Below are 24,639 nucleotides of genomic sequence, written 5' to 3' on the forward strand. Positions count from 1 at the left end.
ATCCGGGACCTCCCCCGATCGCATGAGTTTTCAAAGATAATGGCCAATGGCTCTGCAATCACATCCGCCAACTCCTTTAGCACTCTCAGATGCAACGCATCCGGCCCCATGGACTTGTGCACGTCCAGCTTTTCTAAATAGTCCCGAACCACTTCTTTCTCCACAGAGGACTGGTCACCTCCTCCCCATGCTGTGCTGCCCAGTGCAATAGTCTGGGAGATGACCTTTTTCGTGAAGACAGAGGCAAAAAAAGCATTGAGTACATTAGCTTTGTTCAATATCTTCATCAATAATTTAGAGAATGGCATAGAGAGTACACCTATAAAGTTTGTGGACAATACCAAGGTGGGAGGGGTTGCAAGTGCTTTAGAGGATAGGATTAAAATTCAAAATGATCTGGACAAACTGGAGAAATGGTCTCTTGGGGGAAGGAGGGATGCAGACAAAGGCAAGGGTGGAGGGAGGGCGCAAGGTAAAAAGTCTGGGGACCACTGTGTTAACCTCTGAGGATAGGACAAGAAGCAATGGGCTTAACTTACAGCAAGTGAAGTTTAGGTTGGACATTAGGAAAAACTTCCGAACTGTCAGGGTTGTTGAGCACCTGGACAAATTGCCTAGGGAGGTTGTGGAATCTCTGTCATTGGAGGGTTTTAAGAACAGGTTAGATAAACACCTGTCAGGAATGGTCTAGTTATTATGTAGTCCTGCCTTGAGTGCAGGGGACTGGACTAAATGAACTAAGGAGGCACCTTCCAGTCCTACAAGTCTATGATTCTGTTAATAGACAAGTCTTGGGTACATTCAGAGCAATAGGAGGTGTCAGAGCTGTGTATCTAAGCCAAAAATATACATACATCACTTACGTGCACATACTCCTATTTCGTACCTAGGTCTGTCTCCACTGTAGTCACAGTACAAGCCCCTATGGAAGTCACAGGTATCAGCCTCCGTGCAATTCTCTCCAATCTGTTTGGCACACGTCTTGCAGCACTCGCAGCCATCGGTGATCAGGCTGACCCCTGCCGGGCACCGAGGGGGCCACTTGGGACACTCGCATGGCCACTTACAGTACTGAGCCCGTGTGTAGCCCTCAGTCACGACGGTGACGGTAGGGGGCATGGTCGTGGAGTCCTGGGACACGGCCTACAAATGAACAAACAAGGCTCACAGTCCTTTCGGGAAGGGCTTTGAAAGGTTTATCCACTAATTAACCCATGTCAAGTTCAAAGGGACCGAGAAGGAATGAAGGGGTCACAGCAAAGAGCTATGGAGGTGGACCTCATTTGGAGAGCAGCCACCTCCCTCTTGTTGTGTAATCTCCATTACCAGCCTTTGGTAGAGGGTCAGGAGTTTGGAGAAGCACCCAGCTTGGATGGTCTTATCTGAGTGATACTCAGCCTTTTTCACATGGAGACCCATCTCCTACCCAGCTGGGATGTCTCTCCATTTAGCAATTGGGCGAGGGCAAAGAGGTTGTGACTCCCTGACACCTCTTCATGATCTGAAGGCCCAAGAGCCCTAGCTTATCTGAAACTCCTGGGCCTGCTCCTGAGCTGGGGCTCCTGTGAGGACAGGCTGGTCTCCTGAGATCCCTGCCACTTCTCATTTACAGTCAGGCTACAAATTGCCTCTTGTACAGTATTTCAAGACTTCAGCCTCAAATACGGACCCGCCATAGGAAGTGCATTAGCTAGCGAGGGGGAAAGATATGTTCATTCCTTCTCTGTTACCCAAACATTTGGTTCTTGTTTTACCAAGCTGGTTCACCCATGCCAGTCCATGAATTCTTAGCTCCCCCGCATGTCCCAGTTGTAGAACAAGTCACAGACAATCAAATTCCTTGGCAGCGTCCCACATCTATGTGGCTTTGATTTACGCTAGCTCTAACATTTACTTTAAGTCCTATGGGTGGGGTCCATGAAGGTACTTAGGCACGTAAGTCCCATTGATAGATACCACTGTGATTCACAAAACTCTGCTTCTGCTTCTACTTGGCACCCACGTTTTTCCTCTGGGCATGCCTGGGTGCCTATCTCCTGCCTGAGCATGTGCACTGCTTCCTCTCTCCAGGCATCCAGACCTATCTCCCACCTGGAAAAATGGGTGTTTGGCCAGTGCAGTAACATGCAGAGGCCCAGCCTGGCAGGCAGCCAGCCCCCATTAGAGCCGTTAGCCCAGTGGGTAGGGTATTCAGCCAGGATGTAGGAGATCCCCCCTCCTACTCCAGTTCAAGTCTCCTCTCTTCCAGAGGGGGAGAACTGGGCTCTGCCACACCTCAGGTGAGTGTCCTAGCCATGGGGACTATAGGATATTATGGTGTAGGGCTCCCTCAGTCTTTCCTATTGAAGCTGTTCCACTTTAGCTAAACAAGTCAACAATTACATATTATTTGGGCTAGTGAAAATGACTATGTAGGCCAGTGGTTAGAGCACTAACCCGAGAGGTGGTAGATCCTTGTTCAACTCCCTTTGTCCCCAGAGAAAGAAGGACTAGAACTGGGAGACTCCCGAATCCTAGGTGAGCACCTTACCACTGGGCTAACAGCTATACAGAATGCTGTTCACCACCCCCACTGTTTTGTTTTGGGTCCCTCACACAACTTGGGTGGCCAAGAGCCTGTCTTCCCCTGGTTCAGGGGAGGCACCTCCCTGCAGCCTGGGCTTAGGCGCCTATCTGCATGAGAGGGGTGGGGCTTAGTACACGTAATGGCTTTGTGGAGCGCAGGCTGAGATGCCTGTCTCTCCCCATTCCTTGCATTGGGAGCCTACCTGCCTAACTCAGGCTTTGTGGATTACACGGGTTTCCTGTGATTTTCTAGACACCTAAAAATTAGGCGCTGTGATGCCTGATTCCTTTTGTGGAGCTGGGCCTGTGTGACTTAAACCCTTATTCATCCATGTCAATGTCAAAAATACCATAGGTGTATTGCAGCCATCTCTGCCTAATTGTGATTCATACTGGCATCAGGTTGCTGTCACAATTGCATATTCCTCTTTGATGGGCTCTTGAGGCACTCACACTGATGGTGCCTTGTTTTCTCTTTTTCTTTTTTCCCTAAGGCTCCACAAACAGCCGTTGGGACATTAAAGCGACAAGCTTCAGCCCTTGCCACTCGGCACATGGCTGAAATGCCCTGCACATCGAAAGAGACAAGGATCATTGTTTGCAGAGCTCCCCAAGTTACTGGCATACACAGACCTCCCAGAATGGGGCATGCTGAGGCAACAGATCGTGCAGTGAAAGTGCTGCCAGGGTCCCATTTCCCAACCCCGCCTGTCTTACAGGTAAGAGTTGAACCAATATCCTGTAAGTGTGTAAAACTGAGAGACCGTAAGCCTCCCCACAGCCAAGAAGAGGAGGGTGACATCACTGTCCTCAAGCAGGAGAGAGGATGGGGTATGGAAAAGACGGGTGTAAATCTTGACACTGCCCTATTATATATTGATAATATATAATATATCACTGCAGTCATGTAACATCACATTGCAATGCGACATCTGGTTGTCCTGAGAGTATGGAGGGGCCCTCTGCTACTACAGTAGTTGAATGTTTCCTCAGCTGGTACAAGGTGGGAGATCACTGTACTGAGGTACTCGAGACAGAATCAGAACAGGAGACAGTCAATGTAGAGATTATGAAAAAGTGTTTGTGCTGCAAAGTTAAGCCATGAGAGACGGCCGCAGGGTGCATTAAGGGCCGCTATCCCATAGAACTTTAGTGACAAGTATCTAATATATCCCAGCCAGCTGTACTTTCCATTTGAAAAGACATATTAATTACCACTATTGCCAACACTGGCAACTACAGGAGTTCCAAATCCCAGTCAACCCTTTGGGAAGGAAATTCTGCACGGCTGTCTGTGGGCTACAGATTGCTCCCTTCCGTGCTCTGCACATGGTGGCTTTGTAAAAACATCTCCCATCAATCAGAAATGGACAACCTCCACTGGGCCTGGCTGTCAATGGCCTCTAAACCCAGCCTCCGTTTGTGCACATATCAATTTGCAAATGCTTTCCGAGTAGCTCGACACACAAATGTGCTGGTGGAAAAGTGCATGCCTGGGCACAGAACGTCACTGGCCCAAGGGAAGGGCAGGGTAAGGAAACCAGGCCCTTGTGCTCACCTAGCCTAAGGAGAGAAAATACTTTCAAACGAGTTGCATTGTGGTTAATCATTAGAACAGTTAATGATCAAATCCAGATATAAAAAGAAACTCTACAGCAATGTAATGAGCGCATAATCACAGCACAACCCTATAAGTAAATGCATTTGCAGTGACCGCTGCCAAGCTATTGCTGGTTTAGACAAGAGTGAGCCAGTAGATTGGCTGGCAAAGGTTGCATCCTTTACAGCTATGAAACTACGGCTCAATCAACATAGATAGCAAAGGCGAAAACAAACGAAAACCCTCAAACCATAGTTCTTCTGGTTTTAGTTCAGAGAAGATCATGTTTATGTTATAATTTGTGCATGCCCCCCGCCCCTCTGTCCCAAACAGTGAGCTATTAAAAATGTCCACCTCTGACAATACATATCACACTGGGGCATCATAGTTTCTGGCCATCCTTTGGATAAGAAATAACTGGGGTGGCTCCTGGCATCAGGTGTGAAGCTGAAGCATATGTAATTGTTTGCTCAGATGTCATCAGTAAAATACAGATTATGCTGGAATTCCTTCAGAGCTCTAAGAACTCCTTGTTGCATTAGTGTGCTGGAAGATATGCATTAGTGGTGGGTCTGAGCACAGGCTCCAGTTCCTGGGATCTGGAGAGGCTATGCCAGATTCAGGAGAATTTATCCACAAGGTACGTAGATACAGTAGAACCTCAGAGTTATGAACACCTCGGGAATGGAGATCGTTTGTCACTCAGAAATGTTTGGTTTCAGAGTAGCAGCCGTGTCAGTCTGTATTCGCAAAAAGAAAAGGAGGACTTGTGGCACCTTAGAGACTAACAAATTTATCTGAGCATGAGTTTTCGTGAGCTACAGCTCACTTCATCAGATGCATTCAGTGGAAAATACAGTGTGGAGATTTATATACATAAAGAACATGAAACAATGGATGTTACCATACACACTGTAACCAGAGTGATCACTTAAGGTGAGCCATTACCAGCAGGAGAGTGCGGGGGGGGAGCCTTTTGTAGTGATAATCAAGGTGGGCTATTTCCAGCATTTGACAAGAACGTCTGAGGAACAGTGGGAGGTGGGGGTGGGGATAAACATGGCGAAATACTTTTACTTTGTGTAATGACCCATCCACTCTCAGTCTCTATTCAAGCCTAAGTTAATTGTATCCAGTTTGCAAAATAATTCCAATTCTGCAGTCTCTCATTGGAGTCTGTTTCTGAAGTTTTTTTGTTGAAGTATTACGACTTTTAGGTCTGTAATTGAGTGACCAGAGAGATTGAAGTGTTCTCCGACTGGTTTTTGAATGTTATAATTCTTGACGTCTGATTTGTGTCCATTTATTCTTTTACGTAGAGACTGTCCAGTTTGACCAATGTACATGGCAGAAGGGCATTACTGGCACATGATGACATATATCACATTGGTAGATATGAAAGTAGAATGAATTATATTGAAATTATAATTCATTAAAGAAATGCTACTTGAAGGGTTTGTTGAAATATAGTTGTCAGGAAGAGAAACATTAAGGAGTGTGAGACAATGGGTCCCCAAACTAATTAACTTAGAGCTTCTACTGAGCTAGGAGATTGGTAAACGTTAGTATGCAAATAAGATATGTATGTATATTTGTCAGTTTCTGCTTCCTTTTGTTATGTTATGTTAAATTGGCTTTGGCTTGTCTGTATAAATAAATTAGCTTGAGCTCTTGCAGGGACTCACAGATCTGGGTGCATTGGCAAAGCACTTTGCTAATAAACAGAGTGGTCTAACAGATTATGTGAGTCCTGAATCTGACTTTGACAATGTGCAGGTGAACGAGCCTCTGATAGTGTGGCTGATGTGATTAGGCCCTGTGATGGTGTCCCCTGAATAGATATGTGGACACAGTTGGCAACGGGCTTTGTTGCAAGGATAGGTTCCTGGGTTAGTGGTTCTGTTGTGTGGTGTGTTGTTGCTGGTGAGTATTTGCTTCAGGTTGGGGGGCTGGATGTAAGCAAGGACTGGCCAGGTTCCCCTCTCCCCCCCTACGCCTGCTCTCCTGCTGGTAATAGCTCACCTTAAGTGATCACTCTGGTTACAGTGTGTATGGTAACACCCATTGTTTCATGTTTTCTATGTATATAAATCTCCCCACTGTATTTTCCACTGAATGCATCCGATGAAGTGATCTGTAGCTCACGAAAGCTTATGCTCAAATAAATTGGTTAGTCTCTAAGGCGCCACAAGTACTCCTTTTCTTTTTGCGGATACAGACTAACATGGCTACTACTCTGAAACCTGATGGTTGTTCTTGTAAAAGTTTACAACTGAACACTGACTTAATACAGCTTTGAAACTTTACTGCGCAGATGGAAAATGCTGCTTGTAAACACCTTAATTTAAATGAAAGAAGCACAGAAACAATTTCTTTACCTTGTCCAATTTTTTTTTAAACTTTCCCTTAATTTTTTAATAGTTTGCATTTAACACTGTACTGTATTGGCTTTTTCCCCCTCCTGCTGCTGTTGCCTGACTGCATACTTCCAATTCCAAATGCTGTGTGTGGTTGACTGGTCAGTTCGTAACTCTGAGGTTCTATTGTAATTCCTCACAGGAAGTATAACTGTAGTCCCAGAGCAGTGCTCCAGTCCTAAAAAACAGAAGCGTCAGAACACACTTTCAGGAAGTGAAAGTACCGGACATACTGGAAGGCCATTATGGCTCCCCCGAAAAGTGTCAGAACGGTGTTCTGGAGTGTTCCATCACTGCTTGAGCCCTGAATCAGAGCGTAGCCCACACTAACACAACGTAGTTCTGTCCCCTATAATGGCTAGCCTGCCAAGTGAAGTTTAAAAGTCTGCTACTGGCTTTAAGTTAATGGCTCTAGTCATGCTTTCACATTCACAGGTCCCAGGTTTGAGTCCTGTAAACAACCTGGTGACTGGGTGAAATTCTGTGGCCAGTCTTACACAGCTGGTCAGATTAGATAACCTAATAGTTCCCTCTGGCCTAAAATGCTAGGAATCTACGACCTGACCAGGGGAGTTGTGTCTTATATGGAGAATTGAACTGCTGTGAATCTCTGTCACTCGGGACAACACTTCAGAGACATTAGCAGACTCAAAACTTTATCTGTGGTCTAGCCAGAGCCACCTTGCGTTAGCATGGGTTGCATCACCACCCCACATACATTAGTGGATTTATCTTCACAACATCTTTGAAAGGTACTGGAGCATTATTAACACCCCCATTTTACAGAGAGGGAGCCGAGGCAGAGAGATTGAAGTGATTGCTCAAGATCAGGCAGAAAGCTGGCAGCCTCTCTTTTGTCAGCACCTTCACCACATGATTGTCTTTGGAGTCTGATTTACTGAACACAACCTTGTATTTACAGTAGAACATCAGAGTTATGGATAACAGAGTTACAAACTGACCAGTCAACTGCACACCTCATTTGGAACTGGAAGTACACAATCAGGCAACAGCAGAGACCAAAAAAAAAAAAAAAAAAAAACCCAAAAAACCCAAACCCACAAATACAGTACAGTACGGTGTTAAATGTAAACAACTAAAGGAAAGCAGCATTTTTCTTCTGCATAGTAAAGTTTCAAAGCTGTATTAAGTCAATGTTCAGTTGTAAACTTTTGAAAGAACCACCATAACATTTTGTTCAGCGTTAACGGACATTTCAGAGTTATGGACAACCTCCATTCCTGAGGTGTTCGTAACGCTGAGGTTCTACTGTCGCTGTGATTACCTGATTACCTGATTACACGGATTACCTTTCCCAACCTCAAGAAGAGCTCTGTGTAGAAGAGCTCTGTGTTCTCACCAGCAGAAGTTGGTCTAATAAAAGATATTCTCTCACCCACTTTGTCTCTCTGGAGACTGATGTTAAACAACAGAACAGGTATCTTCCTCCTATTGCCCCAAAACACACCTCAACCTTTACCATGGAAGAACCAGCTCTGGGGATCAGAGAGGAACTCAGCCTCCAGCTCGTTCAGTCAGCTGCTGCAGCAAATTATCTATAATGCATTTAAGCATCTATTCAAATACACATCCCTGTAGCAGTTGAGAAATCTAAAGGATGCCATTCAATCCTCACAGTGATTGTGATGCAGACAGTGACCCACTAATAATGGCTGTGGCTAAATACTGTGGGTAGTGACACTTTATGAACACCTCGACAGACAGAACTTCTTTCACATACGCCACCCAACAGGCATCATGATGGTTCTGACTTTCATTCTTTGCCATCTTTTGATTTAAAAAAAACAAAACACAATTTCAGATGCCAGTTGAGCTTTTAGAAATCCCTTCATGAGAACATCAGTACATACGGAGTCCACAAGATTGGGTTACAGAGCGATTCAAAAAGGCAGGCTAGGGGATGATGTTGACTCCAAAGTCCCAAAGGGCTGAGTTCTTTGTCATCTATACTCTGGAACCCCCAGAATGCCAAAATCAATTTCTCTTTTCAGCTTTCAGTAATTAATTTTGCATGATTACACTCCAATCCTGTAGTCTGGGAATACGCCATCTTCGATGTACAGGAGAAAATATTTCAACACGAGTTATTTATGATGACTTCTGATTTTATTTCTTCCAAGTTACCAGCCTGTGCTCATGTAAGGAAAACACAGGGCGCCTCACACTCTGTTATGGCTGATAGGTCTCTGTTAAGGTCACTTGTTACTTCTATTTGGCAGGCTCCAATCTGAACTGCCTTTTGCACCTGCATAGAATAACACATCTCCAGCCAACGGCAGCTAGCTATTTAATATGTACCCATTCCGGGAGGGAAGAAAGAGAAGATGATAAGTGATAGCATAATGTGGCCACAATCTCAGTGTTTATAATGGCCAAGCATTTTTTGTACAAATCTTATTTAAAGGAATCAAGTAGATGGCAACCATTCAGTGGTATGTCTTACATGATGGCATTGCTTTTTACCAGTTCTCTAGGAAGCACGGTTATTGAAAGTTAGTTTTGTTTTTGAAACCTTGATGGTCTGGGTTATTGTGCTGAAACTGCTGTTTAGCTTGGCTTTCAAGCCAGTCACAGCAATAACAGATGGCTTTTACACCAAGCGTAAGGGAATCTCCAGCCTTCTTTCTTCAGTAGCCAAGTCCCAGGTTTACTGCTGTGTCATCATTTTGCTTTCAGTTGTTATGGCCTTTCATAGAATCATAGAATCATAGAATATCAGGGTTGGAAGGGACCCCAGAAGGTCATCTAGTCCAACCCCCTGCTCAAAGCAGGACCAATTCCCAGTTAAATCATCCCAGCCAGGGCTTTTCAAACAAGAAAAGGAGTACTTGTGGCACCTTAGAAACTAACCAATTTATTTAGTCTCTAAGGTGCCACAAGTACTCCTTTTCTTTTTGCGAATACAGACTAACATGGCTGCTACTCTGAAACTTTTCAAACAAGTTTATTCACTCAATTGCCTCCGTGTCGCTTGAGGTGTTCTTCTTTTATGTTGTTTTTTCTAAAGATAAGCCTAGACCAAACCCTGAGTCACATGGGAGACCAATGAGATATAACAATCTGCAGTGCCTCTCGATCACGTTAACAAGGGAAGGCTGTTTACCTAAAGAACATTAATATGTGGCACTTACTGGGCAAAATCCTCAGCTAGTGTAAAGTGGGGGAACTCCAAAGTTTTCTCCCTGTATATGTAGCCCCTTTCATGGGAAGATCTCTAAACACTTTAACTACATTAATTCAGCCTTGTAATATCACTGTGCGGAAAGCAAGTCTTTTTATCTCCATTTTACAGATGGGGAAATGGAGGCATAGAAAGGTTAGCATGCCTTGCCCTATATTATATTCACCATATCATTGACAGAGCTGAGACTAGGATCCAGGAGTCTGGATAGAGCTTGCCAGTGCCCTGCTCAAATCATGTCCTCATACCCCACTCCTGTTTCGGTCCTTGGGATGTAAATATTAATAACCATTCAGAAGTTACTGACACTCCCTTCAAGGTGCAGTTTGTTGCTCTAACAGGAGTATGTTGCCAGAGCTACCTGTGAATTTTGTAAAGACTAGTTAGAGGTTCCCAAACTGGTCTGTGGAGAGCTGGCTATGCATGCATTTCCTGCTGCAGCCAGGTAATATTTATAGTAGGAATTAGTAGATAAAGGGTAAGGAACCAATAGCAGGAACTCAAGAGACCTGCAGACCTAGACCTATAAGAATAGTTTACACAGTTAGCATAAGGCCTTATAGCCTGAGTAGCAATAAATTAGCATGAGTAAGTAAACCAACGATGACCTTAAGTCACAAGATGGCACAAGAGTTTGTTTATTGTATTGTAATAATCACAAATGCTGCAAACTGCTGGTAGGTACCCGCAAGAAGGCAGTTTCAACCAGTTTAGAGTATTTTTGGAGAGAAATATAAGCAGATGATGCTCAGCTGTAGGTAACCACAGTCATCCAATTGACATCTATGTTAATAAGCATAAGCTAATTAATATACTAACCTATAGATTAAGGATTCCCCAACACTATAAGGGTGAGGAAGGTCAGGGATATGGTAAAGGATGGAACAGCTGTACATACATATGTATGGGGGACAACAAGGCCTATAGAACATCTGGTCTCCAATGCAGCCATTGGAGTTCCTCACAGACATGCCAGAGTCGGACTAGGATCTGTCTCAACCTTTAGCACTCTCCCAAAGGATAGAGTAGGCATATACATGTAATGGTGCCGGTCACTCTTACAGTGTTATATTATCTCACTTTACGTGTTTGGATTGTTTAACTTATTGGACTAATCATTGTCATAATAAAACTTTGACAGATACAAAAGGTCTGCTGCGAGTGTTGTTGTCATTGCTGTGCCAATGGGACTGCCAAAGCAATAACTCTGATAATACTGGGCCTGATCTTGGGACAAGACCTACCAAATTTACAGTGTGCTACTTGGGCAAACTAAATCAATAACCTAATCAATAAATAACCAATAGATCAGGCAACTGAGCTCATAAAACACGGTTGCTACTCTGAAACATTTCTACTATTCATTTTCTATGTAAACACTTGCTATAGTTGATAGAGGGCTGCTAGGGGATCAGAGAGGAGGTGGTCCAGACAATCACAAGTTGAAGTGGTAAACAGTGGGGTCTCTAATAAAACTGTGGTCCCCACTATAAAGGAGTTTGAGACCCCCAACAGAGACTATTCCTTTAATTGGACTGATTTGGGGTTGGATCCTACAAGTCCTTTGACCTACAGAACTCCTAATGGGAGGAGCATTTGTCAAGGGCTTGCAGAATCAGGCCTGTTATTAGTTAAGACATTATTCTGTATTCTTCCAAATTTGCTGTCCTTAGTAATTACGAAGCAAATAAGCCTGGGATTTCAAACCATTCAAGACAGCAAGGCAAGTGAAACCTCAAAAAAGGTCCATGTTTTTATGCTCTATATCCACTAGTCACCACATACAGTAGAACCGCAGAGTTACAAACACCTCAGGAATGGAGGCTGTTTGTAACTCTGAACAAAACATTATGGCTGTTTTTTCAAAAGAGTGCAGCCAAATGTTGATTGAATACAGCTTTGAAACTTTACTATGAAGAAGAAAAATGCTGCTTTCCCTTTATTTTTTTAGTAGTTTACATTTAAACACAGTACTGTACTGTATTTGGCTTTTTGGGGGGCAGGGGTTGTCTCTGCTGCTGCCTGACTGTGTATTTCCAGTTCCAAATGCTGTGTGTGGTTGACTGGTCAGTTCGTAACTCTGGTGTTTGTAACTACAAGCTACTATTGTATCCCTTTTCTATTGGTTCCACCTAGTGGAATGAAATATCCTAAAATATATGTGCAGAAAGTTTAGTTGAACCAGCTGTAACGTGATGCAGCAGCTGCAAGCCAGGTCTTCAGTGATTTAGAATTGTTGAAAAAGCACCACGTCCCTTCTGTACTCATGACATTGCATGTTTCCTAAAGCTGCCCTGACTTGGCCCCTCTGGAACAGGGTTGGTCCTTGGAGTATTAAAATAGACAGACTGGTCAAGCTACTTGATGACATAATACGTCTGCAATTCACCAAGCTATTACCGTGACTAGAGTCTCAACCTCTCTGCTCAGGCAACAAGGTGGCCACAAGAGAGCTAATTTTGGTGGTGGCTTGGTGATGTGAAGGCTTATCTCTTCAATCCATCTGCTCCAAAGCAAGTACAATCGTTTAAACCCTGCTAGGAAAGGAGTAACTGCCCAAACACAGTCCTAACGTACACTGCTGTGATTCAAAACTTCTGTCTCTACCAACCGCCTTGTGGCTGTCTGACAGCATCAGGAGGCAGCTGTCCCAGATTCCCCAGTAACGCTTGGTGGATCTCAGGAACATTGCATCTATACATATACACCCAACTACCAAAAGTATGTTGGAGTTTGCACTGAGTATGAGGAGGGCTTTGATCATGACACACCACACCTGTTACACAGTTAGGAACTTAACAGAAAAGCAATACAAATAATAAAATAAATACTAAGAAACTTGTAAAAGCTAATGAATGAAGGATGTTTCAGTAGGACTATACAGCTTACAGAATGTCTGAGCACCCTACTGTCCCAGAATCAGTGGCAATCTGGCTTGATCTAAACCAAGAACTGAAACTGCACACAGACAAAAAGAAAAAGAAACAAAGCAACTGGAGCTCTCCATTACTTAGCCAGCATGACTGGTCTCAATATACGAAGGTTGCAGGTTCAGCCCAGAACAGGAGGAAAAGCCTGGCAGCACATAACACTGAGTCCCTTCCTTCCCTACTAACATTTAAAATTAAAGATCTAGATTTCCACTTCCAGTCTATATTTGCAAAGGAGTTTGTGTCATTATTCAAAACAGGGAAAGTGACAGATGTCATAGAAAACAAGACAGCAAAGTCACAACTTAATCACTTTCTAAAATATGTACACTTGTATCTGGCACTGATCGATGCTATTTTTTGCACATTTGTATTGATTTGGGTGAAACTTCAGGAAAGTCTGTGCTAGGTAGGGAAAAATAATTTAGTATAAGTGTATTGCTATCTAAGGGCCTCTCTAGTTGATATAGCGAGGACTCAATCATTGTTATCATGTTTTACTCATAGACTAGTAATATTTGCATTCACTCCTACAGTCAAGGAGCAGAAGAAATAACATGTGACTTAGCTGATCAATAACACAGCATGAATAGTGAATTAAAAATAGTGACCACTCTAATCAATAATCATAGCAAATTGGCTGCAAACCACTAGAACCTGAAATATGTTTGTATAAACCTAATCATGTAAAATAATAAATATGTTTGGAGCAGTTAAAATCTGACCAAGGATGATTTGAAAACAGAAAATGGGGTTGAATGTGTCAAAAACAAAACAAAAATAACCCCATCAGTCCCCCACCCCAACCCAAGTTGTTAACTAGGAAGAACTCATCAGCTTCACCCGTGATTAAGGGTGAGACTGAAGGCACGAATATAACATACCCACAGATGACCCGCTGCATCAGTATTTACAGCAAACTTAAACAGACCTTTTCCACACTTGGTGCCAAAGACACTGAGTAGTGTTCCATGAATCAAGTATCCCGTGGCCAGCTTACATCAACTGTGCATAAACGTAAGAGCTCACTTCACATTCACATCTGAATGGCTCAGGGCAGCTTGGTGGTTCAAAAGAGTGAAAGATAAAACAGAGAACACATCATCGAGGATACTCCTACTTGAAGAGGTGGCAAAGAGTCCTGTGGCACCTTATAGACTAACAGACTTATTGGCGCATAAGCTTTCGTGGGTGAATACCCACTTTGTCGGATGCATGTAGTGGAAATTTCCAGAGGCAGGTATAAACATGCAAGCAAGAATCAGGCTAGGGATAACGAGGTTAGTTCAATCAAGGAGTATGAGGCCCTCTTCTAGCAGTTGAGGTGTGAACACCAAGGGAAGAGAAACTGCTTTTGTAGTTGGCCAGCCATTCAGTCTTTATTTAATCCTGAGCTGATGGTGTCAAATTTGCAAATGAATTGAAGCTCAGCAGTTTCTCTTTGAAGTCTGGTCCTGACGTTTTTTTGCTGCAGGATGGCTACCTTTAAATCTGCTATTGTGTGTCCAGGGAGGTTGAGGTGTTCTCCTACAGGTTTTTGAATATTGCCATTCCAAATATCTGATTTGTGTCCATTTATCCTTTTACGTAGGGACTGTCCAGTTTGGCCGATGTACATAGCAGAGGGGCATTGCTGGCACATGATGGCATATATTGCATTGGTGGACGTGCAGGCGAATGAACCGGTGATGGTGTGGCTGAACTGGTTAGGTCCTGTGATGGTGTTGCTGATGTAGATATGTGGCAGAGTTGGCATCGAGGTTTGTTGCATGGATTGGTTCCTGAGTTAGAGTTACTATGGTGCGGTGTGTAGTTGCTGATGAGAATATGCTTCAGGTTGGCGGGTTGTCTGTGAGCAAGGACTGGCCTGCCTCCCAAGGCCTGTGAAAGTGAGGGATCATTGTCCAGGATGGGTTGTAGATCACCAATGATGCGTTGGAGAGGTTTTAGCTTAGGACTATGTGATGGCCAGTGGAGTTCTGTTGGTTTCTTTCTTGGGCTTGTCTTGCAGCAGGAGGCTTCTGGGTACACGTCTGGCTCTGTTGATCTGTTTCCAGAGCCAGATGTGTACCCAGAAGCCTCCTCAATGAGTGAAGGGCTCCCAGGGCACCATGTAGGGTGACCAGATGTCCCGATTTTATAGGGACAGTCCTGATATTCAGGGCTTTTTCTTATATAGGCACCTATTACCCCCTCCCCCGTCCCAATTTTTCACAGTTGCTATTTGGTCACCCTAGCAAGGTCTGAGTGAGGGAGTCTCTCTACTGTGGTGGTAGGGGGAAATGGGGTAGGGTCTGTGGGGGAGAGGGGTAGGCAGGAGCCATGTGAGGGAGTCTCCCCCACAGCAAGGGGGGAGGGGCAGAGTCTCAGGGATTATCCCCAGGAAGGAGTGGGAGACCGCACTCATTGAAAGACCGCGGTGCCCGTGAGGTGCTGGTTCCCGCAGGGCTTGGGAGGAGGTGGCTGAGATGCCATCTCCTCTGCTCCGGCTCCGCTGTGTGCGCCCAGCCAAGCCACCCCAACCCAGCCCAGCCTTCTCCTTCCCCACCTGACTCTGGGCCAGGCTGTGCCTGCAGATTGACATCACTGGCTGCCGCTGCTCAGGCCTCCCTCAGCTAGGTGGGTTTGCCGTCTTCTGTCTGGACACTGTGCCCCCATCTTAGGGCTGAGGGCCGCCGGCAGGATCATGTAGTATGAAGAGCGTGGAATGGATTTTATTATGATTTTGTGACTATACACATTGGTGACTTCATTCTCTGAATATCACTAATCAGCAGTGGAAGTCGCTAGATTTGTCGCAGGTCATTTTGGCATTATTTCCTTGCTAGGGAAACCAAAAAGTCTCTAAGTCTAGCAAGAAAATCATTAAGTTAGCAACATCGTTTACTGCATCTGGTACACAAGGCTGGTTACTTTTTGTTACGCCGTTGAAGAACAGACTGTCAGGTCTCGGTGTGTCCTAACCCTGCAGCCTTTTCATGGCAAGTGTGGTTCTGTTACTCTGACAGCAACACAAGGCCAAAACCACTCAGGCCTAGAGCCTCCAAAGGAATTTAGGAACCTAATTCCTAGTGATTTCAATGGCAGTTAAGCACCAAACTAAATACTGTGCAGGATCTGGGCCTCATCGGCTATGTGGAAGTCCATGGTGATCTTATAATGGAAAATTAACCCTTAGCGTCCCCCAGTTTCCAGGCAAATGACTCTGGGTGCTTTCAGAGGGCTGGGAATATGTACAGAAGGGTGGGGACATGTCTGTATTCTGTGATTATATACAGGAAACTGGGTGCCAGGTAGGACAGGAAAAGGAACATTTCTGTGGTTAGCAAGGTTTTTTGGGAGGGTTGGGGGGGGCGGGGTAGACCCTGAGAGCTAAGCAGTGAGGTGGGTTGACCTGTATTTCAGAGGGGAAGCGGATGGATGCTGCAGCTAGGAGAAAAGGCATGTCAGTGTGTTTCTGTGGGTGTAGTGGAAGAGGTTCTAGCACTGGGTAGTCCAGGTGAGCTGCAGTGCATTTCTAGGTTTGTATTGGGAGCTTTGCTATTGACCTCAAAGGAAGTAGGACCTGGCCCATTTCAGTGGGCGTTGGAGCTGGCTCTTAATGCACAATGTTGCCTGCTGACCTGGCTCCAATTTGGACCCAGGACCTAGAGCTGAATGTCATTTATTATTTGTATCACCAAGGAGCCCCCGTCGTGGACAAGGACTCCACTGTGGTAGCTGCTGCTTTAACACAGAACAAAAGAATGGTCCCTGCCCCACAGAGCTTACAGTCTAAGTAAAAAAGACATTGGGTGGTTATAGACAGACGGATGGGGAGCATAAGGCAACAATGAGGCAATATTTGTCAATATGACAGGCAGTGGCATCAGCACAACTGCTGCCAAGCTGTCGTTAACCACAGGAATAACGCTAATTACTAACCTGCTGAGCTATTTGACACTCTTAAACTGTAGGCAATGCTGAATGCAGGACAGCTTGCTTGCTGCACATGTATGAGCATCAGAAACAACAAACTATCAAGAGATCTGGATGAAATACAAAGATACGGAACTGTAAAAGGCCAATATCGCTATAGGGATTTCATTCTCCTCAAGACACATGTTCCACCAGTCTGAGATGCTGAGGACCTTATAGAAAGGGATCCAGACATGAAACTCCAGAACCCTCAACAGTGTGTAAATTGGCAGATTCCAAAGCCAGTCACCCAGTAGGTTAAGGGGCAGTCGTATAGAGTCATCTGACTTCAGATGGCAACGGGATTCATCCTAGCTCTGCACTGTACACTGTGCTAAGTAGAAGGGATGGGGAGGGGAGAGAAGAAACAGGGTCTGTCTTTACTGAAATGAAATGCTCACTAGGCTGAGAAAATAAAATCACTTATCAACCCAGTCATTAATATTTCCATGGATTTGATAGCAATGCGCAATTGATTTCCAGTAGCATGAGCTGGGAAAGATATCTGTGTGAAAAACGCAAGCAAATGCTGGAAAGTATTCATCCCTACTGGAACTCATCTATTTAAAATGTAAGGATTACAAATGTTCAGCTGTTTGCCAAAAATATTGCTTATGCTGCCACAAGCACTGGGGCCTCAGAATTCTTTCACATTTCCCCAGAAAAGCATCCTTGCGTATTTTTCTAATTGTTTAGACAGAAAGAACTTGGCCATTAAAAAGGAGACTAGATGCCTCCTGCAGGTTTTCCTAATAAAGACCAGCATTTTATTAGACCAGGGTCACCTAAAATTCTGCGGTGTCACTGGTGAATTGACAGCCACACAAAGGTCACACCCAGTGTGCATATGAGATGGAATATTTTATGTGCTATAAGAACATGTACGTTTCTATCTCTGGATTTGTTTGCTTTATGAGCTCATCTGGCAAAATCAACAGAGATTATAAGATATGTGCTTTGCACAGTTTATTTATTCAGTAACAGGATGACTTTGACAGATACAAGTCAATTGGGAAAGTCTGAGAAGCTGCAAAGAAAAGTCTCCAGTAGGGATGGGTGAATCACACACTAAATGTGGAGAGCAGCACAAACTTTGGTGCTATTTGGCAATTCAAGTATTATGAATAGGTTACAAATGCCCACCTTAAAGCTGCCAAGAACAAGAGGTTGATGAATGAGTCAGTGGCAGATGTTGGGTTTCCCTCCCAATTCCAGCTCCAGAACGAGGCCACACGGCTAGTTTATTGGTGCCTGGGGATCCTTTGCACAGTATCTATGTGCTGCATTTACTTCTCCCTTTGTATTGCAATCATTGCCCCTCTCCAGTTTCAACAAGCCAGAAGAATTATTCCTCCAGATTACCCCGCCAGGTAGTAAATCATCAAGGCACCATCTAGTAGGACTTTTAATCTCTCTCCATGTTCCCACCACTGTTCAGTTTATTTCAACTTTGGTTTCCTGATTTTCCCCCATGTTGCTTTTCTTTGTCTATATATCTTCCTTGCAGATGGCTATTCACAAAGCAGGGAACTTGCTCTCAGTTTGCAAGTGGCTTAATAATCCAGGCACTGATGGGCACAGCCTCAGAGTCTTTCCATCCCCAGTCTTTGAATAGACTGTCAAGTTACAGACGGCAAAAACACACCCATGAGGAGACTGGTTAAAGAGGCCTATGGAGTGCATCCGTTGCTGTGATGTGTAGCCCAAAGCAACCGACAAAATATCATCAGCCATTTAGCCTTGAATGACATCATCTGCAAGGTGGGTCTTGCAGAGAACAGTAAAACAATCCTTTCTGTTAAATTGCACAATAGACTTAATTCAAAAGATAAGACAAAGTGCAGCCTCTGCATTAGGTCTTTCTTGAGCGAACTGATGTTCCAAGAAAAAAAAAAACTATTGTAAAAGCAAAGGATTTTTAAAAGTACATTCTTTAATGCGGACAGAGAAACACATCTCTGACCTCCCCATCTCTCCCCTCATGCAAATCACCCTATAAAGTTGTCTAGTATCTACCTATTATCTTATTCAACAGCAGAAAAACTACTGGAAGGATGCTCTTATAGCTAAAACACGTGACAGGGAGTCACGAGATCGAGTTTTCATTTGAATCTTTGCCGCTGATTGGCTATGTGACCTCAGACAAGTCACTTAAACTTCTTGTGCCTTTGTTTTTCCATCTGTAAAATGAAATAATACATGTCTACCTCCCAGGACTAGGGCTTATTTTGGTTACATCTTCCATTTGCTTTGAGATCATTAATGGAAGTGCTATACTAAACTAGTGCAAAAGTTATTATTGTTCAGCTACTCAGGCACTGCACTAAGAGCAGAGGGGGGAAAGGATGATCCTGTGGTTAAGACACTGGACTGGGACTCAGGAGATCTGGGTTGACCTCCATCATAGTCTTCTTGTGAGACCTTGGACAAGTCAATCTCTCTGTGTGCTTCAGTTTCCCAGCTGTAAAATGGAGATAATACTTCCCTATTTCATAGCGGTGCAGGATAAATCAATGTAAGTTTGTGAGATATTAGATATTACAATGACAGGTGCCATCTAAGCACCTATCTAGACAGATATTTCTGGGGGACTGACTGACTGAGGATATTACACATTATCCTGGCAAGAATCTGGCATAACCACAGCTGCAGTTCCTGGTTTTATAGACAGCATACAGTACGTCTACACTGCGTTTCAAAACCCGCAGCAATGAGTCTCAGAGCCTGGGTTTACAGATTCAGGCTTGCACTCTGGTGCTAAAAACAGCTGTGTAGCCAGTTGGACTTGGCCTGGAGCCCTCCCCAGGCTTCAGAGCCCAAACTCCAGGCTGAGCCGCAATGGCTATGCAGCAGTTTTTAGCGCCGTAGTCAGAGCCCTGCATGCTCAAGTCTGTAGACCCCGGCTCTGAGACTCGCTGCTTCAGGTTTTAAAGCCATACAGAACCAGGCTCATGCTTGAATATTATGCCAGTGCATGCATGCACCAATGCTCCACAGCTGGACTGTAAGCTGCGTGGGGCCGGGATAGTCTTTGTTTTCTAGGTGTGTAGTACAATGGGGTCGTGGTCCATGACTGGGGCTCTCAGGCACTCTGATAATACAAATAATAAATAGCTTGCCATTTAAGAGAGCTACACAAAGAGGAATGTCTGCCTGGCACAGGCTGTGCACAGATTCTGCCTGGCTCCCTGAGAATAGCTGCTGTCTTTGGGTCACCGACAGTCTCGCTCGAATCCCGGCTGAGGCAGTACTCAGAACACAGAGAGTTCTGCCACCAGCAGATGGAAACCTGCCGCCTGGTTAAATCTGCTCCAGTGGGTGTGGTCAAATACACAAAATTGTAAAGGTCTGGCCTCAGATTTTTTTTAAAAAGCTTGAAAATACAGACTGAGCTGGCCCCTACTAGGAGTTGAATTTGTATTTTTTAGGGACTGGAGAGATGCTTAAACCCCTTTACTATCCTCAACAGCTTACGCACAGATACATTCAGTCTCTCTCCCCAGGGCACTCATTGCTAGTTGCAAACATGTGGAATGCCTGATTCAGGGTATCATTTCTATGCAGAATGGGAGATACAGCAACTGGCCAAACGTATACTTACCACAAAGGCCCTGAAATTCTCTGCTTTAAGCAAACAGCAGAAAGGCAGAAGGTGGAAAACATGCCTTAAAAACCAGCAGTGGCAACTTTTGTAAGTCAGACGGTAATGGGAAAGAACACAAGAAGCCCGCTGGGCTAATAAAGAGAAACAAAACTATTTCAGTGTTAAGCTATTACTAATTGTAGATCCCCTTTGGAATGGGGGGGGGCATGTGTGTGTTCTTCCATAAAGCACAATTGCAATTCAATAGACTGCCCGCCTTATCCCCATGACATCTCAAGGTCCTTTGGCAAAAGATACACAGGGAGTAGAAACCAAAAGGAGTCTGCAACTCCTAACTCAAAAGCAGCAGCAACTTTGGGATGGGAGCTCCAGAGGGAGACCTGCTCTGTGGGACAGATATGACAATATTCTGGACAAACCTTATGGGATTACATTAAGTCTTTGTGGATTAAGTATTTTAGGAGTCCATTGTATTGTTTGTGTGCTATTGTGGAGTTTGTCAAGCTGTCTGGAGTAGCTCATGACCGTGAGTGCCAACCTCAGGGCAGACTGTTAAGAAGCAGGGCAGAAACCCCAAACTGATTGTGTGTACTATAATTAGATTTCACCTACCAAGTATCACGTGTGAACTCCTCAAGCACCATAACAGCCTTATCATGGAGTCACAGACAGCCCCCTGGGGTACTCTGGTCTACCTTGCGACCTAGGCAAGCCTGCTTTTGTGATAGATGGTCTCTTACCCCAAAAATCATGTCAATATTCAGGTTACTCCCAATCTCTAAGGGCCAGTCACTTATCCCAGGTCAAGTGCAGCCCAGATCTCTCACCAAAGACAATGCTTGTAGCCAATCCAATAATAAACTAACTAAAGATTTATTAACTAGGAAAAAGAAATAAGACTTACAAGCTTAAAGCAGAGAAACACACACACACAAATGAGTTACACTGTTAGGTTTCAAAAAGTAACAGACGCTGCTATAACGTGCCAGCTCAGCATGTCCTTTAGGGTTAATCCAAACTAAACAGCTAAGGGTCCCTAGCTTATGCTTAGAAGTCTTGTCCTCTCCCTGACATCCATGCAGCATAAGGATAACAATTTCTTCTTTACAGGGATTTTTATTCCCTTCCCCCAGCCTTCAAGCTGTGATGAAACAAGTGTTTCTGCATGTCACCCCTTTGTGGGTATGGGGGTAGCAATCAACAACAGATTTTCTTCATTGATGTTCCACATGGGTTTGTCTGGCCTCTATAGGCCTTCTTTTGTTGGGCTTGAGATGACACCTCCTGTGGTAATCTAGTATTTCATACTTGGTAATGCTTCTCTCCTGAGTGTGGGGGATGCATTTTTAGAGCAAACACTTTATAGTTACAGAGCAAACTCTTAAATATTACCTTATAACATGGGGTACACATGTTATTATAAGAAAGATTTAATACATTGGGCATCTTACAAGCATTTCATAAAATCTATGAAAATCTGAACACATTCTTATAACTCTAATATCTATGTTGACAATACCGATACACATAAGGGAGACCGGTTTTCAGTTGTGCATTTGTCAGTGTTCAGTGAGGTCTGGGGGACTTGGCATGATCTGACACCTGGTCTGCCAGCATCACATGTTGCTTCTCTAGGAGATGCAATTAATGAAATCTCTGGGAAGTGTTAGGAAGTTCAAAGGTCTTTTGGGGACAATACATGTGAAGTGGATTTCCTACCCAGGCAATACTTGGAGTGAAGGGAATGCAAGTGAATGAAATCTCTTTGAAGCTTCACCTTCAAACCATCGTCTGGCTGCTTACCCATTCATGGCGTCTTCAAAGGCCCAAACTGGATAAATGAGTGACTCAGAGTCATGAGTGTGCTCGTTCTGAGCTGAAGCTGTGGTGAACTTGTGAGCACAGGAAAAACCCCTGTGTGGGGTTTGAAAGATTCACCACCACCCAGAGCCCATGCTGGGGTTGAGATGATTTCTGCTAAGTTTATTAGCATGCATGTAGATTCTTGTATTGTTTTAATATTATTTTTCTGTATTGCCGTTACCGTCAGAATAAAATGTGCTTGCTTAGAAATAACTGGGTTGCTTAACTATGGCGATTACACTGTGTACCATCTCTGAAGAGAAGGCAAAACAGACAGTCTTTTGCTGGGATATCACAGTTCAGTCTCGGGGCTACGCAGCCTGGAAATATGTTGGTCAGAAGGGAGAGAGATGTGTGACTGCACCCAAGAGAAGCTACAGCTGGGGAGCCAGGAGCCTAGAGTGGGAGCCTTTGGTGGACCACAGAGGAAGAACATAGGTGTAAGTGCCCTGAACTGTGATATTCAGTTGCATTAAATGTGGCATTTTTTGTACCTGTAACTCAAGCATCAGTCAAGCTCAGGTACTATTTTATAGCTGGAGGAAGTGAGGAGGAGGATGAAAGGGACGTGCAGGTCAGCAAAATATCTGGAACCAAGATAAGATTGGTTTCAGAGTAGCAGCCGTGTTAGTCTGTATTTGCAGAAAGAACAGGAGGACTTGTGGCACCTTAGAGACTAACCAATGTATTTGAGCATAAGCTTTCGTGAGCTATAGCTCACTTCATTGGTTAGTCTCTAAGGTGCCACAAGTACTCCTTTTCTTTTTGCAAGATAAGATTGTACATCAAGAGGCCCTGAAACTAACCCAGAATCTGAGCCTGCAAGACCCAACTTGAAATTCCATGGCTCATTCCATCCTTCACCACGCAGAGCTGTGGCAGCAGTCTCTCAAAGCAGCTGACTTCTATTAACTATGAGTGCAGAGAGATCTGTAAAACAGCATTAACATGTCTGAAACAAGACAAACCACAGGCATCCACAGGGACTGCTACACCAACTCGAACATCTGACCTTGGTGTAGTCTGGCCATATTCCTGAGATGAAAGCAGTTTTCATCAAAGAAACATGGAAGCCAAATGTTAAACCAGCATCCAACTGACACCTTAGGCTACTAGCTAGAAAGCAGCATAAGCGATCCAATGAAACAGAGGAGGAGATGAGTGATTTCAGATTGTGTCTAGAGCCCATAAAAGGGTTAGCCAGGCAAATGTCCAGAGACTATGGGCTCAATTCTCCATTGCCTTGCACTTTCTGTAGCCATATACACCAGTGCAAAGACACTGTAACATGCTACCAAATCCAAAATTGTTCACCACTCCCAGGTAGAAGTGACAATACAAGGTGGAGGACAGTGGAGAAGCAAGCCTGTATTGCTGCAGCCAGTATTGATAATGCATTACATGTGGTCAGCCTGCATGCTTTTGCAAAGAGATACGGTCTGATTCTCATTTACACTGCTCTGGCAATGTAAAGTGCTCTCAAATTGCATGTCAATAGGGTATAGGGGCCTTACTGTGAAATCAGGTCCGCTGACAAACGGGAAGGAGTTCAGTGAAAACCAGTTCAAGCAATTGATTGGCTGGAGGGATAAATTGATGAGGAAGATTAAAAGTTATGTATACATCCCTTGGCTCAGCAATGACCATGCAGTCCCATCTACCGAAACATGGAAGGAGAAAGCTTAAGGAGGGAGAGGAAGTATGTAGGGTGTTAAAAGGCTGTATTACGAGGAGTGATGGGATTACATTAAGCAAAGGAAGAATGTAATCTGAAAAGCATGAAATACTTCCAGGCATTGAGAATATTAGGCTGTGGAATAGTCTCCCAAGGGAAGCAATAGAAGCTGCAATGCCTGGAAACACTTAGAACTAGACTAGTCTAAGATACTAAAATATGTGGTTAGGGGATGGATGAGATGACCAAATTAGATGTTTCAAGAAGGAAAAAGATGCATATAATTCTATGTCATTAAAAATCCCTTCACAGATACAGATGCCTGGTAACAGGAGAGAAAAAAGATCCTTCCAAAGGACTTTTAGGGTTTGCATCAAGTCCCAAGAGAACAAAATGACTGTGTTGCTACGGGCAGAATGATCATTCTGGACGAACAAGGAGGTTCATTTATATGTTGGGGCAGAAAGGGTGCAGTCTACATCTACTGTACTTTCTGCTCAGGTTCCATAAGGCTCCATGTCCTAAATTCCTTCTGACTGCACGTTTCTAACTCAGCTCCACAGGTAACTTTTCCCTACAGCTTTCAGAGCCTTGCTGAGTATTTCTAGCCCATTTCCCAATTTCTGTAAATCCCTGTGCATCTGCTACATTAGAAGAAACCCGCTGAAGATTCAGTGATCTGTAAGACAGAATAGAGAAGGTATGGCATGAAGTGGATGCTGCTTTTACCACTTCCTTGAAAACATGTGTTGTTTGATTTCCTAGAGATGTATCTTCCCAATCTGCTGTGTTGCTAGATCGCATAACAAGCTTTCTGTTGTCCTAC

At 44.1% G+C, this 24,639-nt stretch overlaps 1 protein-coding gene across 2 annotated transcripts in view; it reads right to left on the reverse strand.

Annotated features, from left to right (window-relative positions):
- CCN4 (cellular communication network factor 4) overlaps nt 1–24,639 on the reverse strand; it is a 52,265-nt gene that overhangs the window by 8,568 nt on the left and 19,058 nt on the right. The window contains exon 2 of one of the 2 annotated variants that reach the window (XM_073329337.1): nt 864–1,143. In XM_073329337.1, the coding sequence (XP_073185438.1) occupies nt 864–1,143 (280 nt within the window). Of the gene's footprint in view, nt 1–863; nt 1,144–24,639 lie in introns of those variants that run through there. The other variant, XM_073329338.1, reaches the window with a different exon arrangement.

Source organism: Lepidochelys kempii, chromosome 2 (assembly GCF_965140265.1).
Source record: "Lepidochelys kempii isolate rLepKem1 chromosome 2, rLepKem1.hap2, whole genome shotgun sequence".
In the NCBI taxonomy this organism is placed as follows: Eukaryota; Metazoa; Chordata; order Testudines; family Cheloniidae; genus Lepidochelys; species Lepidochelys kempii.